General features: G+C 39.5%; 1 protein-coding gene across 7 annotated transcripts in view; it reads left to right on the top strand.

Annotated features, from left to right (window-relative positions):
- Positions 1–14,519, top strand: part of ZDBF2 (zinc finger DBF-type containing 2) — a 31,848-nt gene extending 17,329 nt beyond the window's left edge. For 6 of the 7 annotated variants that reach the window (XM_082689117.1, XM_082689116.1, XM_082689113.1 and 3 more), the window contains exon 6: positions 2,285–14,519. In XM_082689117.1, coding sequence (XP_082545243.1) covers positions 2,285–9,779 — 7,495 coding nt within the window. In that variant the 3' untranslated portion in view covers positions 9,780–14,519. The remainder of the gene's footprint in view (positions 1–2,284) is intronic. The other variant, XM_082689119.1, reaches the window with a different exon arrangement.
- Positions 14,520–14,955: the final 436 nt, after the last annotated feature.

Raw genomic sequence — 14,955 nt, 5'->3', positions numbered from 1 at the left:
CTAACATTTTTTGGATTTTGCCGAATTGTTTGATTTTATGATTCCGCCTTACTCCTGTTGCCAAATGTTACAAGATTAATTTTATTTTGAGAATGTTGTGATAGTCTTCTAGGGTTCTGAAAAACTAGGGTAAAATGGTAATTATACTACACTTTATTGATTAGAGTTCAGAAGTGTGAAACATGCTGGAATTTCTTTGCCCTGTATTATTCTGATATTTGGGTTAACTTCTTAATTTTACAAATACCAAAAAAATGTTCTTTTAGTGTTAATTATAATAAATTTTTATGGGAAAGAAGTAATGATATTTATGACATGTTAAAGAAAAGTTGCATGTGGCTGAGCATGTATACATTTCTCTTAGATGATTAAAGCATCTCTCAAATTGAAAAATATTTAATAAAGGTATTTTTTAGGTATTAATCTATTTTTAAAAACTTATTTATTTTTAATAGACTACACTTTAGGACAGTTTTAGATCAACAGAAAACTTGAGATAGTAGTACAGAGTTCCTATATACCTTCTCTACCTAGTTTCTCTATTACTAAGAACTTACATTACTATGGCACATTTGTTACAATTAATAACAATACTAATACATTAACTAAGTTCTGTAGTTAATTCAGCTGCTTTTAGTTTTTACCTAATGACTTTTTCTGTCTCAAGGTCCCATCTGGGATAACCATGTTCCATTAACTCAACTCCTCTTGGCAATTAAATTTTTTTTTTTGGTGGTGGGGAGGGGCAGAGGAAGAGTGGGGGAGGGAATCTTAAGCAGGCTCCATGCCCAGCATAGAACCTGGTGCAGGGATTGCTCTCGGGACCCTGAAATCATGACCTGATTCAAAATCAAGAGTTGGACACTTGACTGAGCCACCCAGACGCCCCTGATTTTAGCTATTCTAACAGGTGTGAGGTGACATCTCATTGTAGTTTTGATTTTGTACTTCCCTGACAATGAATGATGCTAGATATCTTTTCATGTGTCTGTTGGCCATCTGTATGTTTTCTTTGGAAAAATGTCTGTTCATGTCTTCTGCCCATTTTTAAATAGGATTATTTGTTCTTTAGGGGTTGAGTTTTATAAGTTCTATTTTGGATGTTAACCATTTTCAGATAGGTCATTTGCAAATATCTTCTCCCATTTGGGTAGGTTTCCTTTTAGTTTTATTGTTTTCTTCACTGTGAGGAAGCTTTTTATTTTGATGAAGTCCCAATAGTTTATTTTTCCAGAAAGATATGTAGGAAGAAGTTGCTGCAGCCAATGTCAAAGAGGTTACTACCTGTGTTTTCCTCTAGGATTTTAGTGGTTTCATGTTTCATATTTAGGTCTTTAATCCATTTTGAATTTATTTTTGTGTGCATTATCTACACACACACACACACACACACACACACACACACACACACAGAGAAGAATATTACTCAGCTATAAAAAAGAATGAAATCTCACCATTTGTAATGACATGGATGGAGTTAGAGTATCATGCTAAGTGAAATAAGTCAGAAAGACAAATACTGTATGAATTCACTCATGTGGAATTTAAGAAACAAAACAAATGAACAAGAGGGGAAAAAAGAAAGGCTAACAAATAAACAGATTCTTATAAAGGACAAATGGATGGTTACCAGAAGGGAGGTGGGCGGGAGGAGAGGTGAAATAGGTGATGGGGATTAAGGAGTTAAACTTGTGATGAGCACCGGGCATCTGATGGAGGTGTCGAAGCACTAAATTGTATACCCACAATTAATATTACGCTGTATGTTAACTAACTGGAGTTTAAATAAAAACTTTAAAAAACCCAACAGTGTGTTAAATAATAGCTAACATTTGAGTGATTATATTTTCCAGGCTTTTAAAAAATGCTCCTTACATATAACAACTAATTTACTCCTCAAAACAATCTCATGAGGGAAAAATAACATTATGTTCTTTTGCGGGGGAGAGAACTAAAGCCTAGAAGGTTAAGTAACATATGTAACACTTTGCTGTTGACTGCTGGGATAACTGATAAATGATCTATCGCTTTTTTTTTTTAAACAGCTTTTTATGTTTAGGAGTCATTTTGTGTTTATTAAGTAGCAGTTGGTGGAGCTGCCTCCACCTTCTCTACTGATTTCCCTCCCTGAAAATAGACACGGTATATAGCCTCTGTGATCGCCTTGATTCTTTGCCCTCTAACAGTCAGGCCCAGGATAGCAAGAAAACGTTTATTGTACATTTATTTTAACATTTAAAATAGATATTAGAATATTTTTATGGATTTCCCCCTTGCTTTTTAGATCAACCCAACATGAGAGACTTCTTATGAATGCTGCGCCACCTCCTGAAGTGGTTCCTGTTGATGATTCTGTTTCTGAAGAAGCGACTGAGGATGCTGCTGGCGTAAAAGGAGAGAGCTCCAGCAAGGGTTCTGAACCTAGTAAAGAGTTACATGCTAGACCCGGCAAATCTCAGGAATGTATACAGGGTGTTTCAGTAAGACCATCAGTTATTCAAAAACTGGAGAAGGGACAGCAGCAACCCTTGGGTTTCATTCAGAAAATTGGGAGTGGCATGAAAGAATTTAACCCAGTTGGTATTGGTCAAGCTACACATACTAGACCAAGCTTAATATGTCCGTCAGTGATTTCTAGTGCTCCTGCTAGTTGTTTAGCTGGAAGTTCCTTTGACAGACCAGTTACAACTAAAACAACTAAGTTAGCAGCAGCAGCCAGTTCGGATTCAGTCAGAAAATGTGACCCAAACAAAGTTGACAGATACCTTGAACAGCCAGACAGGGGCTCTAGAAATCCTGTGCTGTCGTCCAATCTAGAAACTTCAGTTTCGTATCAGAAACCTAAAGAACCAAATAGGAAATCTTTAGGTACAAATTCAGATAAATTGATTATACAGGAAGCTGTAAAATCTCAGCGTAAAGCTTTGTCAGCTGGCGCTAAAGTCCGTGAATTTATGGGTACTGAAGGCTCCTTAAAATCTGAATCTCTTTCCAAATTAGCTGTCAGCCAAGCAATCAGCCTGAATAAAAGTGGCATGCCTTCTAATAAGGGAACCTTTGAAGATGCTACAGCAAAGCACCGTGAGAAATTCCTTTCTGGTATGGATCATAGCCAAGAGGAAAAGCATTTGGTTTTTAATAAGTCAGCCTTTTTAGAACAGAAGAGCTCAGTGATTTCTGCAGTTAAATTTGCTCGTGGCTCTCTTCAGTCAGTGTCTGATCAACCGGAAGAGACTGCACAAGACCTTTGGAAGGAGGAGCAAATTGACCAAGAAGATAAAAACTATGATTCGAGAGCTTCTGAAATGAGTTTTGACTGCAGTTCCCCTCATTCACTGACTGATGAATCTAAGGTGACTGCCAAAGAAGTAGACCTTTCAAAGGAAGCGTACGCAGATTTGCAGTGTAAGAGTAAGACATCTTTCATTTCTGTGGTGAGTTCGGATCGTGATGGCTCTCTTCCCTTGGCTACTAACCGAACTCAAGTAATCGTTAAAGGTGTAAGTGCTCAGAAGGCAAAGCCTATTAGCCTGGTTGATGAAAGCTATGAATCTAGTGATTCTGAGATTAATTTTGAATGTGATGCCTTACTTCAATCAACTGATGACTACCCCCAGCAACCTGCAAAAGAAGGAAACCTTCCTAAGGAGGAACACATTGACTTGGTTGATAAGAACTATGGATCTAGTAGCTCTGAAGTAAGTACTGATTCTCCGTTTCCTCTTCAATCAGTAGGTGACCAACTCCCAGTGGCTGTCACAGAAGCAAAACTTGAGAAGGTTCACATTGGCTTGGTTGATAAGAACTATGGTTCAAGTTGTTCAGACACAAGTATTGATAATGATGCTTCTCCTCAGTCTGTAGTTGAGCATCCTCACCTGGTTGTCAAAGAAAGAAACGTAAAGGATAGACAAGTCTACCTGAAAGATAATAACCTTAAATCCAGCAGTGCTAAAGGCCATCTTGATTATGCTGTCTCCCTTGAGACAGTGACTGATGAATCTCAGAGGGCTGTTGAAGACATACCCCTTCTGGAAGAGAAGAATGAACCTGTGGATATGAACTATGATTCTCATGGTTCTGAAATGAGTTTTCACACTGATGCTCGACTGGTGGCTGGCCAGTCTGGAGTAATAGTTAAAAAAGTGAACGCTCGAGAAGTAGCTCTTGACCTGGAGGAGAAGAGTGTTAAATCTAGCAATTCTGATCAAAGTTCTGATTCTCGTGCTTCTCTCTATCAGTCACCTAGTGATCAGCGTGAAATAAGTCTGAAAGAGTTAAATGTTGACATGGAAGTTAAGAGCTATGGGTGCTCTAGTTCTGAGCTGACTTTTGAATCTGATCCCCCTACTATGTCGGGTACTGAACATTCTGAGATGGACATGGAAGAAATAAGAAAGAGGCACATTAACTTGGAAGGTGAGCACTCTGGGTCAAATAGTTCTGCAATAACTTTTGACTCTGATATTATTCTTCGCTCAGGAGTTGACCAGCCTCAAGTAGCTATTTATGTGGAAGAACCGAGTCATCTGGAAAATCAGACTAATAAATCTTGTGTTGCTGAAGTAACTTTTGATTCTGATATACCTGTTCATTCGGGGACTAATCAACCTGAACTGGCTGTTAAAGACATAATCATTCAGAAAGAAGATTATATACACTTAGGGAGGAAGAATGATGAACCCAGTGGTTCTGAAATAAGTTTGGATTTTTATGTCCCTTCTCATTCAGTGACTGACCCTCCTGAAGTAGCTATGGAAAAGCTAAATCTTCAAAAAGAAGAGCAGATATACTTAGAAAATAAGGACAATGAGCCTAGTGGTTCCGAATTAAGTTTGAATTATGGTATTTTTCATTCAATGACTGGACATTCTAACAATCCCCTTAAAGAAATGAATCTTCAGGAAGAGCGCATACACTTGGGAAATAAAGGTAATGGGCCTAGTGTTTCTGAAATCGGTTTGAAATCTGACCTTTCTTACTGTTTAATGACTGATCATCCTAACATAGCTGTTAAAGAAATAAGCCATCAGAAGGAACACATGTACTTACAAGATAAGGATAATGCATTAAGCGTTTATGAAACGAGTTTGGATCCTGGTGTCCATCTTCATCAGTCAGTGACTCACAAGCCTGAAACCGCTGTTAAAGAAATGTGGCTCCAAAAAGAAAGGCATGCTAAATTCAAAAGTAAAAGTCCTAAATTCAGTAGTTCTGCGGCAGGTTCTGACATCCCTCATTATTTAGTGACTGAACCGCAGATAGCGGTCAAAGAAATCAATGTTCAGAAAGAACATGTTCTAGAAAAAAAGAGTGATAAATACAGCAGTTCTGGAATAATGTTTGGTTCTCATGTCCTTCCTCACTTAATGACCGAAACGCCTCACATTGCTGTTTTGAAGGAGGACCGTGTTGTCCTAGAAGGTCAGAGTACTGGAGCTAGAGGTTTTGCAGTAAATTTGGCTACTGGTGCCCCTCTTCATTCAGTCATTGGCCAACCTCAGCTAACCCGTCTGAAGGAACAAAATGTTCATCTGGAAGATAAAAACCGTGAATCTAGTCATTGTAAGATAAGATATGATTGTGGTGACCCTCATCTGCTATTGACTGGACAATTTAGGGAAGTGGTTAAGAAAACAAATCTGAGGAAGGAAGGGAAAGTTGTAATGAAAAATAAAAAGGTTCAAACTAAAGGTTCTAAATTAATACGCTCTTCTGGTGTTTCTCTTCAGCCTGTGGCTGATAAACCTGAAGGGGCTATTAAACGAGTAAACCCGGAGAATGAAGGTCATGTGAACGTGGAAGATAAGAGCAGCCAATGTAGTGGTTCTGAAGTGAGTTTGGATTCTGATTTCTTGGTTGAGTCAATAATTGATCAACCTCAAGTAACTGTTTTGGATCAGGACCACACTGAGCTAGTAGAAGATAAGCATAGTCAATCTGGTGGTTCTGAAATGAGTTTTGATTCTGAGGATCCTCTTCAGTCAGTGGCTGAGCAGGTTAGAGAAACTGTTAAAGAAATAACCCTTTGGAAGGATGAAGTTGATGTGGAAGATAAGAGGGATGAAGCTGATGTGGAAGATAAGAGGGATGAAGCTGATGTGGAAGATAAGAGGGATGAACCCAAGGGTTTTGAAATGATGTATGATTCTAATGTCCTTCATCAGTCAGTGGCTGCCCAAACTGAAGAAGTTGTTAAGGGGATGAACCTTTGGAAGGAGCACGTTGACATGCAAGGGAAGATTGTGGAACCTAGTGATCCTAAAATAAATTTTGATTCTAACGAACCTCCTCAGTCTGTGCCTAATGAAATTCAAGATGCTATTGCAGAAATAAGTCTTCTGAGGGAAGGACATGTTTGTCTGGCTGATAAGGACTATGAACCCAATGATTCTGAAATAATTTATGTTTCAAATGTCCCTCTTGAATCAGTGGTTGAGCAACCACACCTTTTGGAAGGGGAACATGCCAGTTTGGAAGATAAGAGCACTATTGCTTGTCCTGAAATAACTTTCATTTCTGATGATCATCTTCAGTCAGTGGCTGACCAGCTTCAAAAATCTGTTAAAGAAGTCAGTCTCTGGAAGGAAGACCATATTTACTTGGAAGATAAGAGCTACAAACTAGGTGACTTCGAGGTAAGTTATGATTCTGATGTTCCTGTTCCCTTTGTGGTTGATCAGTCTCCTTTGGCTGTCAAAGAAATAAACTTGCAAAATGACCTAGAAAATAAGAGCTGTGGACCTAGTGTTTTTGAAATAAAATGTGATTCTGGTGTTCATTTGCAGTTAGAAGTTGACCAGTCTGAAGTGGTGTGCAAAGAAATAGATCTTCCAAAAGAAAGGCATCTTGGCATGGAAGTAAAGACCAGTGAACCTAGTGATTCAGAATTAATGTGTGATTCTGATGTCCCTCTTGAAATAGTGGTTAATGAACTTCAAGTGTCAGTTAAAGAAGCAAATCTTAGAAAGATGCTCTTTGTGGACCTGGTGACCAGTGATAGTGATTGTGAAGTGATTGCGGAGTCTGATATGCCTTTTCAGCCAGTGATTGACTCACCTGACATGACTGTCAAAGACATCAATTGTATAAATACGGAAGGCTATGATCTAGAAGGTGAATGCTGTGACTCTTGTGGTTCTGAAATAGGATATGTTTGTGAAGCTTCTCCACAGTCACTGGCAAACCAGTGCAAAGAGACTTTCAAAGTGGTAAACCAGAAGAAAGACTATATCATTCTGCAGGAGTCAAGCTGTGAGTCTTACGGTTCTGAAATAAATTTTCAAATCGACCCCCCAGATCGGTCTGTGACTTACTCGTCACAAGAATCTGATAAAGAAATGGTGAAAATTATTGAGTCAGAAGAGAAGAGTTGTGAATCGGATAGTCCTAAAACAGATTTTAAATGGGAAGACGATGCTGAGCCAATGGCTGAGCAGCTCCAGGAAGAAGACAAAGGAATCAACATTCGTCAAAGGAAAGGTCTAGAAACCATTGGCCGAAAAGAAAAGCACTGTGAAGCTACTGTTTCTGCAGTGCGTTGTAGTGCCTCTTCTGGGTCGGCAGTCCATCAGAGGGCTAGCAAGGGGAAGATTTTGAAGTTAAAACATGCAGATCCAGAAAGTATGAGCTGTGAACCATGTGGTTCTGGAATGAGTTTCCAGTGCTCTCTTCAGTCTGACGCTGACCAGCCTCAAGAAGCCGTTAATAAAACAGGACTCTACAAGAAGATGACTCTGGACCCAGAAGAAACAAACCGTGATTCCCACCCAACCTCTATTTTCATAGTTGATCCTGCCAGGAACCTGGAAAAGGTAAAGGAGGTCATAGAAGATGATCCTGATGAACCTGTCCTTGAAGCCTTGCCTCATGTCCCTCCTTCATTTGTGGGGAAAACGTGGTCTCAGATAATGAGAGAGGATGACATGAAAATTAATGCTCTTGTGAAAGAATTTAAGGAAGGTCGTTTCCACTGTTACTTTGACGATGACGGTGAGACCAGGAAGATAAAAAAAAAAAATTTGAATGAAGAAAAAAAGATTACTTGGACTGACGCGAGTCAGGACACTACCGCAATTCAAGTTTTTTCAGATTGTGATGATAATGCAGGTGGCGTTTCAGATACTGATGACTTTCCAGTGGCCTTAGATAAATCTAGCCATCATTCTACAGTCAAGAGGCCTTATTATGAACAGTCATGGCGACTGGCTGCTCGATGTCAGGCTGTAAAAGTCAGCCATGGAACTCAAACCAATTTCTCAAATCAGTCAGACGCACAAGACAGTGGACAGGAGGATGACTCAACAGGGAAGCGTTCGCTTCAACAGGACAAAAAAACAAAAAAGAAAGTGAAAATTGGAGCACATGAATATCCTGAAACATGTACTAAAGTTCTGAAGCCTTTGCAACCCAATGCCTTAGTCTATGTTATTTCTTCAAACATGAAATTTCAGGACAGTGAAACTGCCAACTTCGCTAAAAAATACCGCACCCCCAGAAGTCGGGATGTTAGCATAGAGTACAAATACAAACGGAGCCCCTTTAATTACTATGACCCACTGAGTAAGGAAATTGTAATTGATCCTCCTCTGAGCTTAGATGAATCAGACCCTGACAGAGTTAACTGGCTTCAAGCTAGTCTCAGCGACCTGAGCTCCAGTTCAGGCGATGAAGACGCTGAAGACTGTGACCCAACATCCGTTTTGACCATAAGAGACGAATTGCTGGCCTATCCGGGGGCCCCTGTTTCACCTGAGCGAGTGCCACGGCCGGGGACTTCGGGGACCTCACGGCCGGGGACTTCGGGGACCTCACGGCCGGGGACTTCGGGGACCTCACAGCCGGGGACTTCGGGGACCTCACTGCCGGGGACTTCAGGGACCTCACGGCCGGGGACTTCAGGGACTTCGAGCGCAGGCGCAGCTCCAAAGGAAAGTAATTTCCAGGTAACGGTGGTCCCCAGCGATGCCGCCGGGACCTCTTCGGAAGCAGGTACCGGGAAGTTCTCCGAAGGTAAAAAGAAAATTCAGAGGAGGGTGACAACGAATGAGGACAAGCCAGACTTCCCCACGAAGGCTTATAAACCGATGAGTCTCCAGGCACAGCCCAGGCTCGCTTCCGAAAGACGGCCCATTTGGATTCGGACCAAAGTAAACGATATCATTCGAAAGTATCTTTCAAAATACTCTTTCCTGCGTCGCAAGTATCAGTCCCGGAGCGCGTTTCTCCGACTGCATCTTAACCAGAAGAAATGCGAGCCCCCCAAGGCGAAGGTGAAGGTGAAGGCGAAGGCGGCGGCGAGGAGCACCACCCACATGGTTCTGAGGTCGTCGGTTCCGCCGGTGCCCGCGGATCCGCCGGTGCCCGCGGAATCGCCGGTTCCTCCGGTCCCGCCGGTTCCTCCGGTCCCGCGGGTTCCCCCGGTCCCGCGGCTTCCCCCGGTTCCCCCGGTTCCCTCGGTCCCCCCGGTTCCCTCGGTCCCCCCGGTTCCCTCGGTCCCGCGAGCTCCGCCGGTGGCGGCGGCGGCGGCGGCGGCGGCGGCGGCGGTAGCGCCCGAGGGACAGTCCCTGATGGCCCCCGGCTCCGGCCCCAAGCCGCGGGGGCTGCGGGGTGCAGGCCGGAGGAGGAATGGTAAGAAACGCTCTCGGAAGAAGAGAAGACGACGACTCTCCCGACCCGTGAAGATCTACGCTTTGAGAAGCCTGTACTCCCAGGTGCCCTACTCCGACAGGATGAGGACTCGGCTGTCAAGCAAGCGAGAGGCCAACGAGACCGCCTAGACGCGCGGAGGCCAGCTGAGCAGTCCGTGCTTCCCTCCAAACACATTTGTGCGCATAGCTTTCCCAGCTTTGGTGAAAAAAAAATTTACCTTCAACTATTTTGCTACAGACATTATTTTTCAGAACTTTTATAATTCATTTAAAATTAGTGTTTAAGGTCTCTTTCTCTTTTTTTTAGAGATCCAAACGCATCCTTTGTCCATTTGCCATAGAAGAGCTTCACCTTAATTTACAGCTATAATTTAGCACAGTATATATACACTTTTTTTTTCCTCCTTCAAATCACGTCCCTCTTATTTATTTTTTGATTGTATCTCATGTCAGCAGGACATAATACTGCAAAAATGAATGTGACAAACATTGAATGCTATCTTATTTTTACTTTTTAAAAATTGAAACAAAGGAATATGTACTTCTGTGCGTTTCAGAGTGGCATTGTCAATACCGTATTCTAACTGGAGAATTAAAAAACTAGAATAAGTTATCTCAGCTTTCCAGTGAGGTTGATTTAAATAATCACCAACAAAATAGAATTGATCTTTCTTTTAAAAGCATCTAAGAAAATGAGATTCCGTAATCTTTAATCCAGTTTTAAAAAACTGCCTAATGATTTTCTATACACACATACAAACTCCTTCTGCTGCCTTTAAATTGGATTTGCAAGTTTCTAACTTATTTGGACACATGCACATATACAGTCTCTGTAGGTTTTTCTTTAGCATTATTAGATCTTAAGGGGAGAATGATCTTGCCAGTGTAATTATGTTTCCCACCACCTTTATTCCTTTCCACCTGAAGTACTGGTGGTTTAATATGAAAAGCTGGGTTATCTTCATGGCCTTATCTCTTAAAAATATTTCAGCCACTATCCTATCGTTTTCTGTAATTATTGAACTGAAATTGAGCTAAAATTACAGCTTTGGTAATTTGGGCAGACCATTAATTGCCCTTAACTAATTATTTGTAATCTTAGTATTTCGAAAGATCTAATAAAACTGATAACCTACATGGAGGCCAGTTTTGCAAGGGAAAAACTACATATTTGTACATCGTTTGGCTTTCCTTAAACTTACTAACGGATTTTAATAGTTCAAACAAAAGACGTTAAGATAAGCAGTTAGGTCTGAGATACTCAGAACATGTTTAGATCCTTTATTTGGGGACACTGGTTGAGCTGGTACAGACACATCTAATTACCCTGTTTAAGACAAGGATCTTGGATCCTTTCTATCATTAATGTTAAAGGAAACATGAATTTCAACTCTCTTGTATAAACCATATCTTATTGAAACTAGATCAGTGTACCATGATTTCAGAGATAAAAATGTGTTACTTTAGACTTAATGAAATATAGTGTAACAGTTGGTGTCTAAATGTAGTTTTATTTCAGGGGCCGTTTTTAACCTGTGGGTATGTTATGGCGTTCTGTTGTAATTTCTTTACTTCTAAATTTAAAACATAATTCTGTTGAAAAACAAATGGGCAAATGTTTATATTTTTAGTTGCAAAGCAACTTCAGCCTTGCCTCATATACAAACATATTTTAATTCCCCTCCTTAAAATGATACTATGGGCCACTAGTTTAAAATACTCCTCCAATTTTAATTTAGAAAGAAAACTGTCCTATTGTTTAGGAAGTAAAGAGCAGTTAATATGTGAAAATATTCTATTTGTGGATACTGGTGTCATCTTTTCCCTATAAAGTAGACACGGGTAATTCCCTTAAGTACTATTAGTAGGCATTCTGGATGCTTTAGGCTTAAGTCAAAAAGCAGATCATATGGAAATAATGTACTCAATGAATATGTTGTGTCATATCTATTGTGATTGCATCACGCGGAGAGGACAGTTCTTATAAGTGAAATGATCAAAACAGTTAAAAAATTTTACTACTTTTTTCACATTGGAGACTCTTCTAAATACCATTTTTTTGAGAGAAAAAAGGTTTATATTGAAAATTTATATTACTAAAAAATCAAAGTATAGTACAGTCCTGATTATTTTTTTTAACATTTTGCAAATGTTTATAAGTTCCTGTAGTCATTATTTTAGACAAGCTTGAAAAATTGAAATTGTAAAAATTATAATTTAAATTAAAGTAGAAATGATTTACTTTCAGAATTTGGTAGGCTACAAGATGTGCCCCTTTGTCAAAATATATTTTGGCTTCATTTGCAGTTTAGATGAAAGAGTTGGATGTTTTTTGTGTATTCAAGAGTGCGTTAAATTCTTTTAATAGTGATAAATCAAGTTATAACAACAATGAATATTTTATTAATCTTGTCCTTGTTCAGTATCTTGCATAAATTTTTATTATGATTGTCCCAAGTTATACAGTATGTGGACAATATTGTGTGAAGTGTGTTTTGCATTTGTGCATTTAAATTATTTGTGTAATTAGGGCTCTGAGTGACACTTTTTGGTAAAGAGAAACTATATTTAAATATTCAAGCAAGTATATATTTCCATGTAAAGCTAATGTGAAGACTAATGTATTTTTTATAATGCAGTTTAAAGAGTAAATTTGTTTTCAAAGTTGCCAAGATAAAATTTATCAAATATTGAAATTTGTCTCTACTTTCTCCTCAAGTTAGGAAGTTTTTCTGGGAACACTTAAGGAATCAGAGAATAATGAAAACGAATTCATTTTATAAATGGTCTTAGAGATAATAAATAAGAGAATATAAATGTTGATGCTGGTGAGGAAATAGTTTAACCAAAGATATACAGGTATGTTCATGGAGTACTTATTTCAAAGGATTAAATTTAACAGCTATTTGTTTCTCTGGTGGAGTAGTGGGTTAGCAACTTCTCACTTCGTATACCTGTATTGAAAGAGTCAATGAACGGGACTGAGTTCAGGAGGCAGAAGCCACATCATTAGTTGACACCTGGTGGGAAGAGAGAACTTTGATGCCTCCAGTATCGTAGCGTATGTTATAAAGGACAAGAAAACATGGAAAAGTATACGTATGTCACTGAGGTCAGGGCCTTGGGCCTCAATAGTAATGGTTTCTGGGTTTTTTGGGTCCAGGATCATATTGCTAAGATGGAACAACAGCCTACTCTCTGTGATAAAAAATTACTAAAGTAAAAATATATGATGGAATGTCCATCCTCACTAAAGGACTTTTCTATATAATAAAATGTGGAACATACTGAAAAATCATGTAATTAGGGAATTAACACATCAAAATGTCAACCTGAGAAGATGAGAGGCTGAGGAAGAGTCTCAACATTTCCTTAAACTTTATTTGACCCCAAATATTGGGAAATGAGACAGTAAGTTTCCTTTGTTCTTCTTATACTTTATACGTGTATTTAAAAAGTTCTCCCCGAATATTTTAAATAATTTACCTTGATTAAGAAATAGGTCTAGGATGAACTATAATTTGTTGCTGAATCTTTAAATAAGTATGAACTTATACTTTATTTACGTTTATAATTTATTATATGCATGTGGTTTTTTTAACATGCATTTTATTTTCTAAGTTTTTAAGCTGGACGTGTGTGTGTGTGTGTGCGCGTGTACATCTTGAGCCCTTACTTACTAAGTGCCGGGCATCGTTCTGAGCTTTTAACCTGTATTATCTCATTTGATCTTCAAAGAGCCCTATGAGTTAGGTACTGTGATTGTCACTAAATAGCTCTATGCCTCAATTTTGGGATTACAAATGAGTTGTTATTTACTGTGTTCAGATGGGGATTACAGTCCCCAGTGCCAGGACACCACTAATCTACTGTCTGTATAGTTTAGCCTTTTCTGGACATTTTATGTAAATGGCATCATACAATATGTGGTGTTTGTGTCTGGCTTCTTCATTTACTATAGTGTGTTTGAGGGTCATTCATGTTGTGGCATGTATCAGTATTTTGTTCTATTTTTATTGCTGAATAGTATTTATAATTAGTTTTTAATGAAGCTGGTAACAGAATGCTGGTCTCCTGACAAATATGATAAAAGCTGTTAGGCTTGAGGCTAGCTGTTCCTTTATGGCTCTCATCCCTGTTACCCTTGATTATTACCCCATTTCCAAGACCAACTGGATATCTGCCTTTTTAAGTGCCCTTATCCCATACTTGAATGCTTTATACTTCTCTGTCTTTGGCTCTTACTCCCTTCATTGCCCATCTTGGCAACTTCACCGTGCTCTCGGAATTCTCATTTTCATTGTCAACACATTATCCTCTGTTTTCTCAATCTTTTTCACAGTGGAGTGCTTGAATGTAACAGAACTGAGAATCACATCCAAGTTAGCCATTCTCTTAATCTCCACAGGCTGGAGAGCCAGGCAGTGTTGGTGATGGTACTGGTCCTGGTGAACACTCTGCTTTACAATCACACTTCTCCATAACCCCAGTACACACCATCAAAGTCAGGAAATCAACATTGATAATGGTATAACTCTATTCCACAGACCTCATTTGGATTTTACAGATTGTTCTACAGTTCCCTCTATAGGTCCAGGATTCTACCCAGGATCACACACTGTCATGACTGTTCAGTTTCCTTCTGTATGGAGCAGTTCCTCAGCCTTTCTTTGTATTTAATAACTTGACATTTTGAAGTGTACAAACCAGTTTCTTTGTGGAATGTCCCTCAGTTTGAGTTTGTCTGGTGTTTCTTTATAGTTAATGCTTTGCGGGGGTGGGGGTGGGGCAGAAATTCTGTGGACTTTTCAATGTATCCTAATCGCAGCCATGTGATGTCAGTTTGAATAAAAGTGGTGATTGAAAATATCCAGCCTTTGTCTTTATTTTAGAGGAAAAGCTTTTAATCATCTGAAATGGGGGCTCTTGTAGTGGGTAAGCCGAGTTACCAACAGTAGCATTTTTCCACAACTGATCTTGAGACAGCTGGGAAGGGAAATTTCCTTACATTTGCCATCCAACTCATACATAAGACGGTAGCTTATGTGTACACTTAACAAATACTACTCTCCATAACCTCAGTACCTCTGGCCCTATGCCAAGTCCTCTGGTGGGTGCCAAGGGTCCAAGCATCAACCACACACGCCTCTAGTTGCTCGCTTTCATTAACGGATAGAGTGACAGAGAATGGCATTCGTGGTAATTTAGTGGGCATGCAGCGTTATTCCTGCCCTTTCAAAAGATTGTTAGTAAACCTATACAGATAACACGAGATACTGCTATTTGGTGTGGGAAAATTTATCAA

This window comes from Mustela nivalis (genome assembly GCF_964662115.1).
Source record: "Mustela nivalis genome assembly, chromosome: 11".
Classification (NCBI taxonomy): domain Eukaryota; kingdom Metazoa; phylum Chordata; class Mammalia; order Carnivora; family Mustelidae; genus Mustela; species Mustela nivalis.
The sequence above is the reverse complement of the archived record's forward strand: the minus strand, read 5'-3'. Positions and strand labels throughout refer to the sequence as shown.